We start from the raw sequence: 22,138 nt of genomic DNA, 5'->3' as shown, positions 1-22,138 counted from the left end.
AATTATGAATGGCTACCAACAGCTAACAGTGACATTACTGTCTGATTAAGCTTTTTTTCATGGAAATATGATTTATTCTCATGTCCCGAGCCATGGCTGTATATACTTCAATTTTTTTTGTCTTTTAAATGAAAATTGTGCTGCACACTAATCCAAATTCTAAACACAAGTGGAAAGCTGATACTCCCACTGGTATAACACCAAGAAGCTTAATTTATATACACATTTGCCATATGAATATCAGAAGGGTTTACTTTCTACTTCTATAAAAGTACTTGTGGAACTGCAAGATCTGCAAGGGTCCCTAGCTGGAGAAACACTGAGTTACATCTTGAAAAATCAGAATGAAACATGCTTCCTCCATTTTAGCTGCTTTGGGTCCCCACTCTCTCAGGTCCTCTCTCACTAACAGAGACATCCACAGACAGGGAAGCCCAGCCCCCTTTAATCTCACCCACACAGAGTTTTTAGTGTTGGTGCTCAAACTCTGTTCCATTCACACACTGCTACCACTTATTCATATCCTAACAAGATATTCAATTGCATGTGTCTGTTTTTTTTCCCCCTTCAACCCCATAGGGTTGATCAAAACAAGTAAACTTTTATTTACAGTATTAATGTAAAACTGAAGAAAGTAAGGTAGAAGTCACATTTCATTTCCTTTGAAATGTTGCGGTCCTATTCCCACAACTGGAATCCTTTGATTGCAATTTGACTATTTCAGCCCATTTTCACCAGCTTTCCTTATTCAGCCAAACATTCTTTTCCCTCTCAACTCCCCTAACTGCCAACACTCAACCATTGTTCTTAACTGCTATTTTCCAACTGGCACTCTCCAACATTCCACCCGCTCTCATTGGTTGCTCTCAGGAAAAGGTGTGGCCTAACTAGTCCATCACAGCCACAAATGCTAAGGTGGGGCACGTTTAAAAATACAAATGTCCACTGCCTGCATGAGAGACAAACAGTGAAATTCTAAACACAGTTATATCTTTCTAAACCCATTGACTTTAATGGACTTAGAAGTATATGATTCAGTTTAGGTCTGCTCTGTAAAGCGTACAGATGCCATAATTAAAAAACAACAAAACCCTACACTTTTATGTGAGCAGCATGCAAGTAGCCACAGCTGAATAAATTCTGAAAATATTTTCAGAGCATTCACCTTAAAATTCTCCTAGGCTCAGTGACATGTCATTCCTTATGCAGCTAAACGTGACCCAAGGTGCAAAATAGCAACAGAATCCTAATCTTCTGGAATTTAAATATGCAGCACATTGTGATGCTAACATTGAAATTATGTTAAAAACTGAGCTACTCAGAAAGTGGTGGCATTAAAAGAGATAAGCATTGCATTATTACAAAGCTTTTGCTCCGTTTTACTCTGTTATTTGGTAGAGAAAATGCATTTCTCTTAAACATAAACACCCTAGTGCTCACATCTGTCAACTAAAATTTTAAGCATGACCCATACAATTAGCTCCAGATGCAATTTAAAGCTTACCTACTAGAAAGAAAGTCCCTTTTGTACATCTGGAATTACCAGGGTTCAAATTAAGTGCTATTGTAAACTTATCTGTCTACTCCATATGCACGTTTTAACCCAAACTGTGGTTTAAAGCAGCAGCAATCCATACTAGAGGAACTGACGAAATAAGCAGATAGTTGAATTTTTAGTACAGTTCAATTTAATTCATATTATCAGAGGCACATACTTTACAGAGAGATTATAGTTATAGCACTACTACGAATCTTACATTTCAAAAGGTACCAATTGCAGTGATGCTGCATAGAATGGATTTAACTAGTTTAGCTAAAGTAGCATGGCATTCATTCTGTGTGAGTCCATCTTTCAGTGCCAAGCATTAGTTTCAAAGTGGGCTGTATGTATCAAGTATTTTAATCACTACAAATGCAAATATAGCAGGGTGCCTCGGAGGAGCAAGAGATCATTTTTTATTTTTAAATAAATATATTATTTTTATCACACACACACACACACATATATAGCCTATTCTAAAGACAAAATGTCTGTCCTAAAATTCCTCCATTCACTCTCCACTATGATCCCCAGGCGTTTCATTATAGATTAAAGATAAATGCTCTTCTCTCCTGTTCAAATCCAGATTTACCTAGCTTACTCTAGAGGAGAGTCCTTTACTAAAGTTAGCTGTCTTTCTGAGATCAGAAACAGAATTTAAGGTGGCACATTGAAATGTTGCTCCTCATATAACCCCTAGTTGTCATCTCTCTCTGCCTACTTCTGAGCCATCTGGTGGTGGAAAGTGCCATCAAGTTGCCACCCACTAAGGACTATCCCATGGAGTTTTCAAAGCAAGAGACATTTAGAAGTGGTTTGCCACTACCTGCCTTTGTGTAGCAACCATGGAACTCCTTGGAAGTCTCCCGTACTAATACTAACCAGGGCTAACCATGCTTAGCTTCTGAGACCTGATGAGATCAAGCTAGCCTGGACCATCAATGCTCAGAACCTTCTACTTGTGGTATATTTATTGTATGGATTTATCTGCCCTCCAATATGTGCACTGGTATAGTTTCATGGGATGGAGCCCATGCTCCTTAGTCTTGTCTGCTAGTAGACTGCATGAGCTCCCTTGTCTTGAAACCAGTTGCTCCCATCCCTGTATCTTCTTGGTGATAAACTGATGCTGATTTGAACACGCCTATGCCGATTTTGTTCTCTTCTATCCCTCACACACAGTATTTTCCCTTTGTTTCTTTTTTCCTACTTGCTGAGCAACCCCTATATCTATTTTCTTCTTTTGTTGATCTATGTTTGTCCCACCCTGTCACTTTATTATATATTTCAATGCTGTTCTAAACAGGGACTTGAGGGGAAAACAAAATCTTATAATTCTGTAATGGCACACAAGTGCTTTTGAAATTTAAAAAATAAAATATTTAATTTAACTTGGAGAGGAAAAGGTCAGGTGGATTCAAGGGTACAATGTATGAAGCGAACAGATGATAATTACTGAGGTAACTTTGTAATCACACTATATTCAAGATATTTTGTTGCCAACAAGTGGGCCTTTCTACTTTTCTGCAAGGTCTTTGAAACATTGTGCCTTTCTTTTCAGTGTCTGTTTAAACTCTCAAGTAGTCAAGAATCAAAAACAAGTATAAGTTCCTCAATTTCACTGACTCTTAAGGTTTTGAAAACAGGAACACCCAAGCAAGTTGCTAAGATCCTTCTCTATATACTGACCAAGGAATCATTCCTCTCTTAAGAGGTATCTCCTATTTCATTGGACAGGGATTACTTCTCTTAAACTAGAAACTCTATCCCTTTTTCATCTTAGCTGAGAATCTTCTGTGAAACTCCCACCCTTCTTTTAGCCTCCTTCCCAATTCTCAGTCAGTGCTAAATTGTCTCTTCATCAACTGTCAGTTCCCAACTGTCATTCCTTAACTGACGCTCTCTACACAATTCCATTTGAACAGCTCGTCACTCAAAGATTCTCAGACTCTGTGAAGCATTAACCCTTGACAGTCCATCTGTCTCTGCTATATGAACCTAAGAGCAGAAGCCTTATTCCTGATTTGCGAGCAAAAGACAAGATCCCATACTGGCTTCACACTACCCTGTTAGATCCTTATAAAAACATTCTCAGCTTTGCGGGACTGAGCCAGCTATTAATTTAATTCTATAATCCAAGCTAACCCATGACATATCATGTTGATGCATCCATCATTATGCCCCTAAACACTTGCTTCTGTAGAAATCCAGAAGGGTCATGCCCTTCATTCGAAGGACATGTAAGCATTGTTCCTGCATGTCTGGAAATTTAAAAATATGCTAGCAATAATGCCGTAGACAAAATTATTTTTTCCGGTGATGGAAAAAAAGTGACAGAACCTGGTGAGATCATATTTCTATTTGCCCCTTCCCCATTTCAAAAGCTTCCAATAGATTAATTGAAATGCTGAGTCTCCAAACCCAATGCTAAGTAGACAGACATTACTTTCCAAGGAAAGACTAAGCATTCTCTTGCCTTACCTATTGGTTTGTTCACTCCCAGGAACCCAGCCTTCCCCAGAGTTTTAAACACTTGGTGTGCTGGAAATTGGCCCTCTTCTTCCCATTTGTCCACAAATGGGTTTATTTCTTTGTCAATTATCTGTATTTGGAATAAGGAAAAGTGAAAGGCAGTTTCATGGGTTTATAAATACTCAGGCTGATCTGATAATGCAGTTGGGTCTTTAATTCAAAGAAATGTATAAGCTAGTTCAGTCTTCTTTATCTTCAATGGACCTAAAATAAAATAAACACTTTAAACTGATTGAGGATTAGGCCTCTCATCACAAACAGGATGTGCAAGTTTTTTAAAAATTCTGAGTTTTCTTTCTTCCTGATTTGGGAAACGATGACAGAAAGGTCTATAGGAAAACAAAATAATTGTTCTTCATGGGAGCTGATCTCTGCATTCTGAAAGACTTTTCTAGAGGCACCTGGGAAACTTCTACTGCCAGCTAATCATGACAATATGCATTTGATAGCAATTGGGATACATCTGCAAGTTCACAAGGGATTTGTATTCGATTCCTCAACATCCAGGATTCACCAAACTCTCTGAAGTATGAGACAACTGCTTTTTCCCATACCACCTTTTCCTACCTACCTATCTAGTATGACTGTGAATGAGTTTCAGCATCACTTTAGCATGGGAAAGGTAACAGTGGTCTTGAAAAATCTGTTTTGAGTTGGAGTTACGGAAAATCTGGCAGGAGCTGGCAGAAGCAAGAGGCATCCCTGCAGGGATGCCGTAGGTAGGGGGAGGAGCTGGGCCCGAAAGCCTGGCTCCTCCAATTATACACAGGGCTAGCCCTTGCTCGACCTAGACCTTGCCTGTGCCCGCAGGGCCCACGGAAGTATCCACGTTTTCTTAACGCGGGTCTTCCGAGGGCCTGGGTTGGGCCAGGCCTCAGATGGCGACGACGTCATGCATAATCAGTGATTTTCCCCGAAGCCCTGTTGCTGCCATCACGGGCATTCCAGACAATGTATAATCAGTGATCAAGTGGAATCAATCAATACCCTTTTGTTTGTCCCTCCAACGCCACATTCTAAAATAAAATTCTTACAATGCAATTCAATGCAAAATTACTTGAGTCTAAGATCAATGGAATGAGCAGGTTTACACTGGAGTAATTCTGTAGAACTGCACTGTTATTGTCTTTGATGAATGTTTACCAAAGAATCAGAACACATTATGCACCCATTGCAGGTGTTCACTGAAAATATATAAATGAACTTATCCCTCACACCCAAACTATGGGTGTTCTACGAATGAGCCTGCATGCTAACAACTGGAGTCTTACTTGATGGTAACAAGTAGAAGTATCCACTAAGATCAAAATTGACATGGAGGACTGTTAAATGTATCAAAACCCTTCAAAGCTTTAGCTTTGTCCATCCGGTCTAGGAAACACATTCTATTAGAACTGCAGTGTGCTTGCACTTCAATATATATAATATATATAATGTAACCTATGAATCATGTTTTGTATTTGCTTGGGGTTTGGGTAGCATACTTAGAGCAGACTGTTAAGGGCCAACCTCTGATGAGGCAAGCTAGAAGCTGTTTTTAAAAATAGAAGACTCACTTCACTTTTCATGTAGTATACAGGGTGCAATGAAAAATTGCCACATTCTGAAAATTGTTTTATTTACTATTGTATTTCAGGATCAGGCATCTTGCAGAACTACCATACCATATCTAATTTCTAGAGATACTCTGTGAACATCTCTACATTGCACCCAAGGGCATCGGCCAACATTGCGGAGAAACAAGCAGATCCATCTTTCATGGAGCTACACCTGCCTCCCCCAGGCATACATGAGCATCTATATAAACATGTCATGAAGCTATTTGCTATAAGGAACAGACTTTGAAAGATACTCTGAGGGCAAGTATGCTTCTATCTGGAGAACCAACAGAATGTCAGCATGACAAAATGGTTACAGCATTCTAAGATCTGGAAGACTCAAGTTTGAATTCAGTTCACTGAATTCTCTCTGAGCATACTTCACAGGATTATTATTGGCAGGATAAAAAGGAGGCTGAGGATGGTATTGTAAGCTGCTTTAGGTGCCTTTAAGGGAGAAAAGAAAAGTAAAAATCTTAATTCAATCTCCATTGTGTTATATAAAAAGGGCAATCATCTGAAGAGTCCTGAAGAAGCCAGTCACTGATGAGAAAGGTCAGTTTTTAGACTGCAACTGAATTAAGAATTTTAAAGACTAGAACATCTTTTTTTACCAGAAGTACTGCCTATTATCTATAATTAGAGACTATTAACTGTACAGCATATTTATGCCAGTGAATCAAACCCTAAATTTATTTTCAGCAGTGACCTGGCATACAAAATTTTGATTACAGAAGTGCTCTTGCATGTTTGGGGAAATCTAATTAAATAATTGTTCAAGTGCCGTTCATACCTGGAAATATCACTTGAGCACTTGTATAAGGCAAAAGAAGCTAAGGAAAGATGAGATTTTGAATCAATGAGATGCGTAATTGCCTTTTGGAATCCAATAAATACAGCATTATTTGAGTTATGATATTCATTGAGTTTGGCTTTAATGATAACTTAAGAAAATTACTTAAGTGTAAAAGGTAGACATGTTCAAGAGAGGGCTAGTGGCTTTAGAGGCAAAGACTAGGAACAATGGGTTCAAATTACAGGAAAATAGGTTCCATTCAAATATTAGTAAGCAGTTTCTGATGGTGAGGGCTGTTAGCAGAGGGAATATACTGCCTTAGAGGGTGATGGAGTCTCCTACATTGGGAGTTTGGAGGAGAAGATTGGATGAGCACCTGCCAGAAACGTGCATTTTTAGGTCCCCAAGGAGGTAGGAGATTAGACCGGCCCCAAAACATAATAAAATCCAATGCAAACCTTCTGTTCCCACCAGCAGCATCACTCCAACCCACCAATATATGCCCCCACAGAAGAAGGGAAAGGGGAGAGAAACATGGGAAAGAGAGACTGGAGGGCCACTTAGGTTACCATGACCTTAACCATAGGCCTGGCAGAACTTTGATAGTTCTGTCAGGGCCCAGTATCAGCTGGCAGCTCATTCCATCAGGCCAGAGTCAGGCCAGGTAGACATCTTTGGGGCCAAGAATCACCAACAAGTTGGTATTCACTGAGCATAATGTTCTCTGATAGTCATAAGAAGGGATCAAATCAGCTTTTTTATAACCTTCCACTACTTATAAACTTTCTGCTCAAAATCCTCATATAACCTTAAGAATATAAGAGACAAGACAAAAGTTTCACTCAATAGCTAATGAATCTCCTGTGCTGTCTAAAGGAAAGTACTAAGAAACAAGCCAAAAAAAGTATTTTTCATGGCAAGAGAAAGTTTAGCATTAAGGGTTATCTGAAGTTCAAGCATCTGTTACGTGACCTTCACTTGGCACAAGTTCTTATATTATTACACCCCTAATAGTAATTACGAATATGTTACCTACAGTTCTCTAGTGAGGTAAAAATATGTGGATTGTCTAATCAAGTCTGATTTTAGTAAAGCTATTACCTGCCTGGTTACTTAGGGAGCATGCCTAAGCAGGTCTACTCAGCAGTAAGCCTTGTTTTATTCAATGGGGCTTACTACCAGGAAAGTATTCTTAAAGTCTTAGTAACTAAAAATAAAAAGGGTTGCATGGAAACCAAGTTAATCCAAGGTTTCCAGGATACCGTTATAAATACAAAAGAGTAAATTCTTGTCATCAATGTTTGCAGACAAATTCCAGAAGTAAAAGATTCCAGAATAATGGTGACTGACAGACCAACAGTACCTTATATATTCTTCTTTTCCAGATGCATTCAATCCAGCAATAAAACACTCAAAATATAATCTACCAATAATAAAATCCATATTAAAATTCATACTTTAAAACCAAGCATGAAATACAACCACAGGTACATTATCTACTTCCTCCTTATCTGCTTTGACATTTATAACCATATACAAAGGCACTTATAGCCATATACTTTCCATGGGGAAAGACCATTTGAAATATTTGGAACATAGCCTTCGTGTACAGTTAGAGCTGTCAGAAGAGCAAGCAGAAGTTATTTATACCCTGCATTTATCTCCAATATCCATTTCATCATCACAATCACCCTGTAATACAGGTTAGGATCTGAGAGAGTAAGTAGTCCAGAGATACCCAGCAAACTTTCATGGCAGAGTGAGAATTTGAACCTCGTCTCCCAGGTTGTTGTTGTTGTTGTTGTTGTTTATATCCCGCCACTCCCCGTAGGCTCGTGGTGGGTCACAGCAGTCCTATCCCCATTAAAATACCCATTAAAAGACTTTAAAACAATCCCAACATGGCGGAACTTATTATTCCCACCCCTGCTATCAGAGCGGCAGGGAGGGTGGGGAGGAGATGCTAGGTCTGGGGGGGGGGGGAATGTTGGCACTCATTCGCTGACCCCGGCCTCAACCAAAAACCCGGCGGAAGAGCTCCGTCTTGCAGGCCCTGCGGAAAGCTGGTAAATCCTGCAGGGCCCGCAGCTCACCCGGGAGCTCGTTCCACCAGGTAGGGGCCAGGACCGAAAAGGCCCTGGCCCTGGTCGAGGTTACCAAAGAAGGAAAGAAGAGATTTACTGTCATTACATTAAACCCAGCCAATCCAGAAACTTTGTCTAGGTTATCACAGGTGACATTGTTACTCACCTTTATTTCTTTCTATGACAGCACCAATAGCTATGATGGTTCCAAGCCTCAGAGCAAGTCTTCTGTTTCAACTCACAGAGTCACTGATTCATGCTTTCTATCAGCCTTTTGGACACCAGCCCTTCATGCCACAGCACAATTAATCTGGAGGATTCCAGAAGCCATGTGTGATGTGGCATGCAATATGCTCTTGGAGGGCATTATTTGTCCCACTGGGTATATGCAACATGAATCCTTTGAACTGTGCAGGAATTGGGATCAAAGCCTTCCAGGAACCGGATGTCACGAACCGTGGCTGAACTGCTCGACCAGAAGCGACCCCCTTGAATAGAAGAGCTCCAGATACAGGTGGTGCAAAGAAGCTAGTCTTTATTGAAAGGATCCATAAGGTGATGCGGCACACAACAATGGTGGGTGCAGGGGATGCATTGACTGAAACAGGGAGTAAATTTCCAGCACCCCACAAACAAACCAAGGACAAGCTGTGTGATAAGGGAGAATTCTCAGAGTTCTCGCAGTGGGGGAGGAAGAGCCTCCCTGAACCATAAAGCTTGGCCAAAAGGCCGGGAAGGGTTGAAAGAAGAAAAGGGGGGAGGGGGAGAGCTCAATAAGGTTCTAACTCAACTCTCCTGGCTCTGGCAGGAGAGCGGATATGACACTGGATAATACGAAAAATCCATACAACCTGTAGGATCATAATTAGCAATATTGTATTGCTATCCTGATGAAATGTTCCCAGGCAGCAGGGCTCTAAGCAATGTTGATGCTTATGCATAGAGCAGGAAGATATGCACCTGTTTCCTTTCACTGTAACAAATGCTGCTGAATTCAGAATTCCATCCTAGAGAAACACGTTACCAAGTTAAATACTATTTCCTAATCTTATGACAGAATGACAGTAATGGGAGAGCGGGATGCTTATCATATTCATTAATGCTGATTAAATAATGTACTGTCCTTGTACTTTTTAAATGACAGCAACATCAGAAAAGCACACATCGTGCTCGGTAATTGGGGTGATGCAGTTTCTCTGCTAGGCATTTATTGGGGAAGTGTTTCATTTAAATAGTTTATCATCCTAGCTACAGCCTCAGCCAGCACTAAATCTTTCATTCACCACCTTTGGTTGCTTCCACAAAGAGGCTTTGCTCTTCTCTGGCGCCTAAACTATAGCACTTCAATTACATGTCATCTACATCAGTGGTCCCCAACCCCTGGTCTAGGGACCGGCACCGATCCGCTGCTGCCTCGAGGGCTGCCCTGCCACTCTGCCACCAGTTAACCTTTGGTGCTCTCCAGCAGCCACCATGGCTGGGGCTTCCCCTCCGCGTGGCACTCCACAGCTGCTGCTGGCAGCGCCCCCCAGTGAGTGGTAAGAAGAAGAAGAAGAAGAAGAAGAAGAAGAAGAAGAAGAAGAAGAAGAAGAAGAAGAAGAAGAAGAAGAAGAAGAAGAAGAAGAAGAAGAAGAAGAGTTGGTTCTTATATGCCGCTTTTCCCTACCCGAAGGAGGCTCAAAGTGGCTTACAGTCGCATTCCCATTCCTCTCCCCACAACAGAGAGGCTGAGAGAGCCCTGATATCACTGCCCGGTCAGAACAGTTTTATCAGTGCCGTGGCGAGCCCAAGGTCACCCAGCTGGCTGCATGTGGGGGAGCGCAGAATTTAACCTGGCATACCAGATTAGAAGTCCGCACTCCTAACCACTACACCAAACTGGGAAGTCAGGGGCGCCAGCGGGAAAGCAAGTGGAGTAGGGGCTCAGACGGCAACGTCCCTTGGCAAGAGACTACCCCCCCCCGGGCCTCAGTAAAATTGTGAATTGTGGTCCATGGACATCTGGAGGACCACAGGTTGACTACCCCTGCATTAGAAGATACATAGCAAAGCTTAAACTGGACTTTGAAACCACTGCCCAGTAAACTGCAGCTGACTTTTGGAAGGGACTCCACTCCAGCTGGGCGGTGAAGCACTTTTATCAGCAGACTATGGTGAAAGACATGTTGCTCCTCGAAATGAGAGCCCGGAAGCCGCAATCACAGGCTTATCTTCCTCTCTGAAGAGCTGGAGTGTTTACACTGAACCAACAATACAGAAACACTAGACAGGTAGTGCAGGAGTGGCCAAACTGTAGCTCTTCAGAGGTCCAGCAAGTAGGGGCTCATGGGAATTGTAGTCCGTAGACCTCTGAAGAGCCACAGTTCGGCCCCCCCTGCACTAGACCTTCCTGGAAAATGCGTATATTTTTCTCAAATGTATGCAAAAAATAAAGGAGGGGGGGGGGGACGCGGAGACGAGGCAGGCTGCGACTAGGCTAGCGGGTGACAGATCCCCGAGCGCGCCTTTCCAACTGGGGAGAGCGCTCTGGTGCGCAGCTGAGTTTGGACTCCTCGAACAGGCCGCCGCCCGTACCTTTCTCAGCGACGCTCTCAGGGCGAAGTGCTCGGGCGTGTATATGGGGTGGTCTCTGTCGCCGCTGGCTTCGCCCGCGCTGCTGCTGCTGCTGCTGCTCGGCCTCCGAGAGCCATAGCCACGCAGCGGCCGTGTCGCCTGCCCTTGGCGCGCGAGGAGAGCGAGCCACCGCGGAGCCATGCCTGGGTCAGCCCCCGAGGGACGCCGAGCATGCGCGGGCCCGGGCAAAGGGGCCGGGTCGCTCGCTCCGGGCGCGCAGTTTGGGGAGCGGCTCCCTCTCCAACGACGCGCGGGTGGAGCGGCGGCTTCCCACGAAGAGTGCGGATGGGCCCTGAAGGGCTTGGCGGCGTCTCCAGAGTTGATGTCCCCGGCTGAAGCAACGCCGCTCGGGACGGAAAGCGAGGGCGCAGGAGTCGGGTTTCGCACCTGAGGCTCGCAGAAGGCGCTTGGGTCACTACATGTTTCTCTTTGGTAGATTCAAGTGGGTAGCCGTGAAGGTCTGAAGTAGCACAATCAAATCAGAGTCCAGTAGGACCTTTAAGACCAACAAAGATTTATTCAAGGCGTGAGCTTTCGAGTGCAAGCACTCGAAAGCTCACGCCTTGAATAAATCTTTGTTGGTCTTAAAGGTCCTACTGGACTCTGATTTGATTGTTCTCATTGGCAGTTGGTGTTAAAGGAAAGGGAGCGAGATTTGGCCTCTCTCTCTCTCTTTGTGTATTCCCTTTTGGGAGCAAGTTGCTGTAGCTCATACCAGTGGTATGGATTGCGGGGTTACCAACCTCCGGGTGGGGCCTGGTGTCGTCCCAGAATTATAACTGCTGTCCAGATTACAGGCCTCAGTTCCTCTGAAAGAAGTGGCACCTGCCGAGATTGGACTAGATGACTTCACATTGCCCAGGGCCCTCTTCTCCCCACACTCCGCCTCCCCCCCCCCAGGAACTGCTGGCAAACCTCTGGGAGCTTCCTCAACCAGAATTGGCAACCTGGATAGTGGAGATGCAGACTCATTGAAATACCGAGCTGCGGTGGAAAAGGCCCGATTCAAATCTTTCATTTCACACCTGCAATATGGGAATAATACTGGTCTTACAAGAGTAACGTGCATTGAATACATTGAATGCTGAAAGCATGAAATGTAAATTATTGTTGTCCAACAATCTCTACCCTTTACTTAGTGTTTCTAGTAAAGTGCCTCTGTTGTCTCACTGCACACAGCCTGCCGTAAACAGCTTTCGGGTCTAAGTGCCTGGGCTGTGAGGGTGACAATCTGTGCACGTCCCTCACTTCTTTTTCTTAGAAATGAATGTTCAACAGATTTAGATTTAGCTTCTTGGACCACCCTCTTTCTTGTTCCTCCTTTGGCCATTTACCTGCCAGGCAATATCTGATTTCTGATTCATTCAACATAAATTGTGTCCTTGCATACCTGAATGAGCATGCCTGTGGATTTATACTATGTAATAATAATATTATTATTATTAATTATATTTGTTTACCACCACTCTCAGCCAGCCAGCTCACAGCAGTGTGCAACAGTAAAAACCACAGTAAAAGGATATATAATAATAAAACCAATCTGACAACCCTCCCCAAATCCCAATAACCCCACAGGCCCCACAGGGTGAGTGTCAGTGAGAAAAGCAGATTATAAATAACACACAAAAACGTGAAGAAACCACCAACATCTAGAAAGCTAACATGACAGAACAAATGCTTATTTAGACGTGCTTACTCTCAGGTACAAGAGCCTCTTGTGGCGCAGAGTGGTAAGGCAGCCGCCTGAAAGCTTTGCCCATGAGATTGGGAGTTCAATCCCAGCAGCCGGCTCAAGGTTGACTCAGCCTTCCATCCTTCCGAGGTCGGTAAAATGAGTACCCAGCTTGCTGGGGGGTAAACGGTAATGACTGGGGAAGGCACTGGCAAACCACCCCGTATTGAGTCTGCCATGAAAACGCTAGAGGGCGTCACCCCAAGGGTCAGACATGACTCGGTGCTTGCACAGGGGATACCTTTACCTTTACCTTTACTCTCAGGTACATGTGTGTAGGATTGCTCCCTTAACAAAGTTTAAGATCTCTGAAATTCCGAAAGGAGTAAACAACATGCCGCTCTGCGGGCTTTAAAGTTGCCAGCTGTTTTTTGTTACCTGTCAATGATCCTGTGATCTAATAGCTATGTAACATTTGATTTTGAATTTATTGTACAGTATAAGTTTCTGAGTCACTGTGGGTGGAGTTTCAGTGCAGTACATGGTTCTTGCTTCTCCCCATGACTAGTAAAGTAGAAATAAAAGATTTGCAAAATTATAAAATATGAACTGGTAAAAAAAATCTAAATTGCATAATTTGTTAAGACAATGCTTCGTGGTAAAGAATTTTAATTTATGTAGCAGTGTTAGAAAACGTACAGTCCAATTTATGGAAGCAATCCTAAACAGATCTACTGAAAAGTAAGTCCCATTTTATTCAGTGGCTTTTACTCTAGGAAAAAGTGTACTTAGGATACAGCCTACATCTTCTCACCTTGGTGCTTGTGTTTTCTTCCTTAAGGCTAAAATCCTGAGCATAATTTTGGGAATTTTTGTCAGTTCTTCCCAATCTTGTTATTTCAACAATTACTGCGCTGGTGACCTCCCTGCCCCCCCCCCCAATAATCTGGTTTTTAAAATAACCATCTCACTGACATTACATCTAGGTGGACAGCTATGTTTGCCTGAAACAATAGTACAAAGTTTGAGTCCAGTGACACCTTTAAGACTAACAAATTTTAATTCTTTAATAAGCTTTCATGTGCAGGCATACTTCTTCAGATCAACACTGCCATAGTTTCATGGTTTATCTTAACAAAATCCTATTTTTACATGCAGTGCAATGTGGTGGTTCTACTAAACTTAAGTTCTGTATTCTGTAAATGAAAAGGAAGGGTTTTTTAATCATGTGTGTTGAATTGGTATTACCCAAATAACACTAAAGAAATAGCTTTCTTAAAATTAGAATGTACAGGAGATTAAGAAATAAGAACCCACCATGGGATTCAATTATAAACAGGCATTTCTGTTCTCATAAGAAGTCAGTTCAGAACCACTAGAACTTAACCCAGAACTAGATTTCATTTTCAAGAGCATTTTAAGTTCCAGTTACAAAATGGTCTCGTTCTTCTAAGCAATAATGCATCCTCCTTTTTCTTTAAAAGGATTCCTGTCTTCAGGAATACCTTTCACAAGAGGGTCTTCTCCAGATCTTTCTTCAATGTAATTTTTAATTTCTTCTGAGCATTTAGAAACCTTAAGAGGAGGGAAAAACACATCTGGTTTATATATGCAGGGATAACATTTTCCACTGGGAGAAGGCAAAATAGAATTTTCCAAAGTTAATTGGCTGTACCCATGCAGTTTTGGCTGCTGTGGTTCATGAAAGTACCAAAAGCAATACACACATTTATGCACACTTTGCGTTGCAGCTATGAAACAGCCAAACAGTAAAAACACACTTTAAACGGTAGGAACTTGCTACATCATAATTTTTGCCGCACAAAGTATTCACATGTATCTCAAACAATGCTTTCATTGTGGGAATATTTCATTTTTACACACACAAAAAAAGAGACCCTGACCTAGATAGCCCAGGCTAACTTGATGTCATCAGATCTCAGAAGCTAAGCAGGGTCAGCCCTGGTAAGGATGTGGGTGGGAGACCTGCATTGAAAATCAGGGTTGTGACACAGAGGCAGGCAAAGGCAGAACCACGTCTAAAATCTCTTGCCTTGAAAACCCCACAGAGTCACCATAAGTCAGCTATGACTTCATCACCAATGAAAAGTGTTAACATGTCATGGCACATTGAGTGGTGTAGTCCTTGTTTTGTGGTGCCTTGTCCTTCAAGTGACACAGGCACCTCAGTGTTTCAGAGCGGCGGTGTGACATCCCTGCTACACACCATTCCATGCAGTTTGTTTTCCTTCTCTGAAGGCTGCACGCTAAAGCTGTCAGGAAATGCACGCCGTCCAGATTTCTAAAAGCAATCCAACGGTCAAGTGGCAAATGCATCGTATTGTGTACCATATGGAAACATTTTTATCACAGTGCTGAAATTTCCAGCGGGTGCCCATTTTCCCTCCTGAGTCATCAGACTGTTTATTTCCTCTGAGCTGTACCACAGCAGTAAAAGGTTCCAAATGTAGCCCTTTGCAGCATACCCCACAATCAGCCTGTTCACGCTTCTCTCTGACTTTAGAATTACAGGCTCTCCATTTTTCCTCAAGCTATGCCACCAGGACTACGGCTGAAGTCAATAGCCACTTCCTCACAGGAGTGGTTTCCAAGCTGCATGCTTCTGTTGGGTGGGAATGTAAGAAGAGTAGGTAGAGAACACAGAACACTCGGGGGGTGCGAAGACAATCCAAATATTCCTCCCCCCCCCCCAGGGGGCTATAAAAGGATAACAGGCATGATGGGGCTTGGCATCATTACTAGCAACAGGGTGAGATTATGCAGACTGATTCCAGTGCAAACCCATTGATTTCAAGATGCAGTAACCCTCCATGGGGCTGCACTGCAAAAGATTTAGGAACAGGAGGAGGAGTTAGGCTGTAGTAAGGGGAAAGCACCTGAGCTGTGATGCTGGATTGTGGAGCCTGGTCCTTCCAGCAGGATCACTGAACAAAATCTGCCGTGTTTCATTTACTTACATATTCCTATTGCATTTTCCCTTATTTTACCACTGAAAGTAAGGAGTTGGCAGAAACCAAGCAAAAAGGAGGGGCAGGGGTAATCCAGTGTGTGGAAATTAATCCTTTCTGCATTTTTCCAGAACTCCCCTCCACAAGTTGTGGAATCTAATGCGATACTCATTAGAGAGCAGCCCTGCTGTGTTCATTTTCTGCAATAAAATACACTTGGACTTTACCCCTTATATTTACACTGAAAGAAGGCAAAATAGAATATCCAAAGAGAGAAGTTTCTCAAGCTGGAAGTAACTTGTGCAGTTTTCCCAAGAATTGTCAGGGAGAGGGTTGCAGGGGGTTAGCTTGCAGTGGAGGTAAATGGTGCTAAAACAAACCTCCTTCCAGGCAAATCACTCCAAATTGTTGAAGGTACTAGCTTTGTTTACAACACCCCCAACTCTCATTTCAATTGTGCACATGCTGCTTCTCTTTCCCTCCCTTCCATCCTCCAAAAGCCCAGCAAGCAGAGACTGATTTGTCAGGGAAACAAGAGCTACTTCAAATACTTCTTCTGAAATCTTCTTCTGAAAGGGGGGAAAAAACATTGCCAGGTACTCACTCACCGGTTGTCTTTGCAACTTTGCTTCTTTCCGGAGCTGTTCCACTTCCATTTTCAGTTTATCCTTCTCGCTCAGATCCTCGATATTAATCGCTGGCATTGCTGGTTGACACACATTGCAATGGGTTGAGGAATGCATCCGGCTGTGTAAGAAGCCCCCCTCCCCAACACCCTCTTTCCCCTCCACCCCAAGCTCCTTACTTTTGTTACGAGTGTCTCCTGATTTCCCGAATTGGCAGCAGACTCTCCAGCCAACTCTCTTTCCAGACTCCTTGTAACTAGTTACAGGATTTTAATTCATCAGCAGAATCTGTCCTAACTTAAGCTGATTAAAAGACACTGTTTGACCTCCCTCCTTCCACTGTCTCAATCAGACCTTGCCATTGCACGTGCTCAGAAAACCATCCTGTCCTCCACAAGACTCCAAAATCTCTCAAACCTTCCTAAAGTACAACCATAAGACTCAAGGTCACTATTTGTGTACTACATAGGATAGTGGATGGTCACTAACAAGAGACTGGGGAGCTCCCCTGAAATCCTAGAGTTGTTAATCTGGGATTAGTACACCTAGAGGCAAAAAGTTCCTCACCGTCGTCTCCAGCGTACTTGAACAGAGCTAGCAGTGCTTGGACTGAGGGGAGGGGGAACGGAAAGCCCGTAGAGACAGGATGCCGGCTTGTAACTTTCCCCACAATGCGAAAGCCAGCCATTCAGAGCGGTCAAGAGGAAACAGGTTTGCGAAGGAAATGTCTGGCCCTTCTCTATGCCAGGCTGGAGAGGCCAAACAATAGGAGGGCTTAGAGGAGGGTCGTGAATGATATATATTTTTAAAATGCATCTAGAAAGGCTGTCAGGGCAGACTTTCTCTCAAAGAACACTCTGGCGACTGCTTATTTATGCTTTAGTTCTTTCAACGTTTATATTAAGATGAATCGATTTGTCTTTATCCGTGCAGAGAGCACAAACGGAGTGAGACCGTTCGTTGACTGAAGTCGATATTGTCTGCTCATGACCAAAAGCAACTCTCTAGGGTCTGAAAACTTATTTCACAGCAGCTATTCCTTGCTCCTTTCAATGGCATGGAGGATCGGGACCTTCTGTATGAAATGCCGATGCACTGCCAGAGCCACTGTCCCTCCCCCTTTCTTCCTAATCCTGGAAGAGTTTTTTTTTTTTGGTATGTTTAAAACTTTAGGGTGATGATTGGCACGACAAGTCAAAAATTATGCATTTAAATCATTTGCCAACTCTTTTTGAGCAATCGTGCCTGGGCTCTTGCTCCCCACCTCAGGCCTAATAGCATCTCCCTTAATTCAGCCACCCAGCTCCACACCTGTGGGAGGGATTTTTCTGCCCAGCAGCACTGAAATTTGTTTCCTGCAGTCCAGGTTCAATTTTAAAATTGTGATATTACACCTAATCTTACTTGATGTCACACATCCAAGTAAAGTGCAAGCTACAGATCAGCAGCACTAATCATCTGTAACATGCTGCACAAATGCCTTTCCAAGAGCATACCCATGGGTTTTATTTTTAATTGGGGATCCTTATTCATTCCCTCATTTATAACACACCGTAAGGTTCTGAGAGGCATGCTGTCCTTTCCTTCGCCAATATGTATTTATAGGTTCATATATGGATCAGGAGCTGATTGGGTATCTTTTTTGAAAGCCAGCGTGGTGTGGTGGACTTTGAGAACCAACTTTGATTCCGCACTCCTCCACATGCAGCCAGCTGAGTGACCTTGGGCTAGTCACAGTTATTTATTTATTTCTTAATTTATGTACTACCCGTCTCAAATCAGTCGTCTTGGACAGCGTACAGCTGTGAAAATGTGCATTCATCCAATACTGTATCAATAAAACAATATAATTATTCAATAAAATAAACACTTAAAACCATTTAGAACTTCATTCTGATTTGCAGCCAAAAACCTGACAAAGCCCCATTGGAAGGAGGAGGGACAGGAAAGAGGAAGGCAGGATAAAAGGTTGCAACAATTTTGCTGTGCAGCATTCTCACTGTTTTGCATTGTTTTCATGGTGTGACCCACCTTGAATCTCAGTGAGAAAGGCAGACTGTAAGTTAGGTGAAGAAATAAGTGATTGGAAGGAGTAAGAGACGGAAGGGGGGAAATAAGTGGCACAAGGCCAGAGCAATCAGATACAAGGATAAAATGAGCTGGTAAGAACCAAAAGGAGACTGTGTCAAAGAACAGTAAAAGGTTAGCATAATCAAGGTGAGAGGTGGCAGGGAATCCTCCCGTGGAAGTTATTTTTGGAGACTTCTCCTGCCTGAATATGTGTGATCCCTGCCTCCCTTTCACTCTGTTCTGGGGAAATGAATGTCAGGAATTCCATTCTCGACAGTGTTAGTCATATCCTGCCATCTGTCGTCTGATTGCACTAGGCTTGGTCTCTCGGGGATTCATTTTTGTTGCTGTTGTTAAATTGGCCATTATGAGTGCAAGCGCTCTAACCTCCTGCCCCGTGAGCATGACTTACAGCTGAGGCTGGCACACCACTTATTCTACCTTCATCCTTATCCCTCATGCCAGCACTACTCTTTACACCTGACACAGTAAAACAAATCAGTTGAGGGGGTGCAGATACGGCAAAATAGATATTTCACTTTGTATAGGCTGAATATCACTTGCTGGGAAAATCACCAGCAAGAATGGCCCTTGTCGTACTTCCTGAAGGCATCTAGAAACCATTATGGGAAACAGGATGCTGGATGAGATGGACTTGGGGTCTGAAGCAGCAGGAGTCAACTCCTAACATTCTTCTGTATGTTCAAGAGCCTTCCTGGAAGACTAACAGTAACCTAGCTCCAAAAATAGCAGAACTACAATAAAGGGCCACCTTTTGTTAATTCCAGTCTCCTGTCTCCAGTGATGGCCAATATGCTTCATGGACATCTACCAGAAAAAGAAACTGAGAAGTTGCTTCTGTATTGTTCACTTCCTGTTTTCTAAGTCAAAGGATGAAGCAAATTTGAGCATGCAGTTGCATGTCCCGAGCAAACTGGCTGCATGTGGAACTCTCCTGAAGAATTTTCCAGGAGCAGATTGGCAGACAATTTTTATTTTATTTTATTTACTTCTTCTGCTTTTCTCAGACTCAAACTGGATTACAATTTTTTAAGGGTGGAATTAAATCAGTCCTCGAAGACCTCCTGTAAATAATGCAATAGAAGCAGAATTACAGAGCATCAGAAAAAATATGACAAAGGTAGAATACAATGCAGTAAAAGTTAAAGGTATCCCCTGTGCAAGCACCGAGTCATGTCTGACCCTTGGGGTGACGCCCTCTAGCGTTTTCGTGGCAGACTCAATATGGGGTGGTTTGCCAGTACCTTCCCCAGTCATTACCGTTTACCCCCCAGCAAGCTGAGTACTCATTTTACCGACCTCGGAAGGATGGAAGGCTGAGTCAACCCTGAGCCAGCTGCTGGAATTGAACTCCCAGCCTCATGGGCCGAGCTTTCAGACTGCATGACTGCTGCCTTACCACTCTGCACCACAAGAGGCTCTTAATGCAGTAAAAGGAGGATGATTATACAATAAAAATTACAACACACCATGATCCTCTTTCTTCTAAAGTGACCTGCTCAACTGGGAAAGTCCATGAATTATTTTCAGGTATAGTGAGATTATTAAATTCCAGGGAGAAATTCCAGCTTCATGAAGACAGAAACCCAATTAGATGCAGCTCTATACAGTCACTGCTGTCTTCAAATTCAATCACCTACAGACCAGCAGAGAGTCAATCACTGAAGTCACCGAGGTTGTGCAGATCCTGAAAAAAATAGTACAGTTAATTTTTTCCCCAATTTTTTGGGCCTTGTAGTTTATTAGGCTAATGATAATCGGAATGCAAAGCAATAGACTAGTTTATTAACATAACTAATGTTAATGAAATCCTCTATCATTTAAATCCATAAATCAGAGATCTAAGCTTTCTAACATCTAAGCTTTCAGAATCACATAGAGGTAAAATCAGATATTTGTGGAATTGTGATTCCTTCCCGTTCCATCCCAGCATTAACATTCAGAATATCGTTTTTATGCTGGCACTGGGAGGAGCTCCTTTGGTGGTCCTCTCACATGTCCCCAGTAGCATAGAAAGGAGTGTTGTGTTGATGTCAAGAAGCCTATGAAAGAACCAACCCCAAGGGCAGCTCTCCCACTAATCCATCAGAGGATCCCCTCCAATATTGAGATCTCTAACATCGAGATCATTGTTAGATCTATTATTATTATTATTATTATTATATTTATATTTATACCCCGCCTCCCCCCGAAGGCTCGAGGCGGCTTACATAAACCCGTCCCCTAAAACCATAAAATGACAATAAAAACCAATGATTTACAATAATTGTAACAGCGATGGCGTAGCCTACTCATTTGCTCTCCGCATCCTCATCTACGGTGGGGGGTGACGCTCTCTACCACCAGTTTGTGAGGGGGGGGCTGATCTTCTTTCCGCCCGGCCTCAGTTATAAGCCTGGCGGAAGAGCTCCGTCTTACAGGCCCTGCGGAATGCTGGTAATTCCCGCAGGGCCCTCAGCTCTTCCGGGAGCTCATTCCACCAGGTTGGGGATGGGACGGAGGTTAGAAGGGCAGCGAGCACGCCTCGGGCGTCTGCCGTGTAACCACGGCTTGGCCCAAGGACTAACACAAGTGCTCTCTGACCTTGTATTGGTGCCACCCTCTTCTGAATATTATTTTCTCCACCAGGCTGAACTAAGATCAGAATTGTGACCACCGCCGCTATATGTTATATGTAACTTTTGCTGATGTTAATTGGGGTTTTTATGGGGATTTTATTGTGTTTTAACTATCTATGTTGTAAACCGCCCTGAGACCTATTGGGAAAAGGGCAGTCTAAAAATTAAATAATAATAATAATAAAAAAGGAGGCTGGAGGTCAGAGGAAAGAATTCTCTTTCCGTGTAAAGTGAGATGCTTCAGGCATGATAGCCTCCAAGATCTGCACATTAAACAGAAAAGCCACTACATTTGCTCCAGTGCACTTTTAAACTGCAAGCTGAATTTTGAGGCTGAACACATTGATTGAGAAAGAAATCTTCAATGATAGCCACTTTTTAGGGATGAAGCAGTACTCTTCCAAACAATTACTGAATTCTTGCCAAGTGTGAGGAATATAGTACAAATGAATAATAGATTTTCTTTCATGATTATTTATATAGACACAGGTAGGCATGAAATATTAATACATATTGACAGGCCTTTACTACCTTATAATTTGACATTTCTAATGTTTTAAATTCATAATGTTTAGCCGCAGATTTCTCAGGAAAACTTGCAGTACTATAGCTGCCACAGGACAACCTGGGCAAGCCCCCCCCCCCCCCGTTCAACAGAGGCTTAGTGAGAGCAGCAGACCAGGCAATAATATGACTGTTGCTTCTTAACAGCCCTAAAATATTAAAGCACATTGAATAACTGAAAACTGCAAGCACCCAGTCACAGACAGAAGTCTGTGGATAAGAACAAACATATTACCTGTGCAGGAACTTCTAAACACAAGGTGTCTATAGCATGGACCCTGACCATATATATACGTATTCAAAAGGAAATCGAATTTTAGATAGTAACTCAAGCTGTCCAATAGTCTGTCTTTTGTGGCTTCTATCCTTGGTTAATTTCTGTACTGATTTTATGTTAGTTTTGCTTGTTGGCAGACAACTTCAAGGTCTGCTTTT

The 22,138-nt window shown here is 42.8% G+C and overlaps 2 protein-coding genes across 3 annotated transcripts in view; both read right to left on the bottom strand.

Moving 5' to 3' along the window:
* LOC143820981 (putative acyl-CoA dehydrogenase 6) overlaps nucleotides 1–11,350 on the bottom strand; it is a 40,540-nt gene extending 29,190 nt beyond the window's left edge. The window contains exons 1-2 of one of the 2 annotated variants that reach the window (XM_077304476.1): nucleotides 11,125–11,350; nucleotides 4,022–4,142 (exon numbers count right to left, since the gene is read on the bottom strand). In XM_077304476.1, coding sequence (XP_077160591.1) covers nucleotides 4,022–4,142; nucleotides 11,125–11,304 — 301 coding nt within the window. In that variant the 5' untranslated portion in view covers nucleotides 11,305–11,350. The remainder of the gene's footprint in view (nucleotides 1–4,021; nucleotides 4,143–11,124) is intronic. The other variant, XM_077304475.1, reaches the window with a different exon arrangement.
* A 2,688-nt stretch (nucleotides 11,351–14,038) lies between these two features.
* LOC143820646 (guanine nucleotide-binding protein G(I)/G(S)/G(O) subunit gamma-11) lies at nucleotides 14,039–17,056 on the bottom strand. Its single transcript, XM_077303699.1, has 3 exons — nucleotides 16,610–17,056; nucleotides 16,413–16,510; nucleotides 14,039–14,410 (listed from the first exon to the last, which is right to left on the bottom strand). Exons 2-3 carry the CDS (start codon nucleotides 16,506–16,508, stop codon nucleotides 14,285–14,287), a joined length of 222 nt encoding a protein of 73 aa, XP_077159814.1. The 5' UTR covers nucleotides 16,509–16,510; nucleotides 16,610–17,056; the 3' UTR covers nucleotides 14,039–14,284.
* Nucleotides 17,057–22,138: the final 5,082 nt, after the last annotated feature.

Source organism: Paroedura picta, chromosome 11, assembly GCF_049243985.1.
Source record: "Paroedura picta isolate Pp20150507F chromosome 11, Ppicta_v3.0, whole genome shotgun sequence".
NCBI classification, from domain to species: Eukaryota; Metazoa; Chordata; class Lepidosauria; order Squamata; family Gekkonidae; genus Paroedura; species Paroedura picta.
Note: the sequence above shows the minus strand (reverse complement) of the source record. Positions and strands in the feature narration are given on the sequence as shown.

Excerpts from the sequence above, each read along its gene's own strand:
- LOC143820646 (XM_077303699.1), bottom strand. The coding sequence starts at position 16,508 with ATGCCAGCGATTAATATCGAGGATCTGAGCGAGAAGGATAAACTGAAA. Across the intron at positions 14,411-16,412 it reads CAAAGTTGCAAAGACAACCG|GTTTCTAAATGCTCAGAAGA; the intron begins GTGAGTGAGTAC and ends CCTCCTCTTAAG.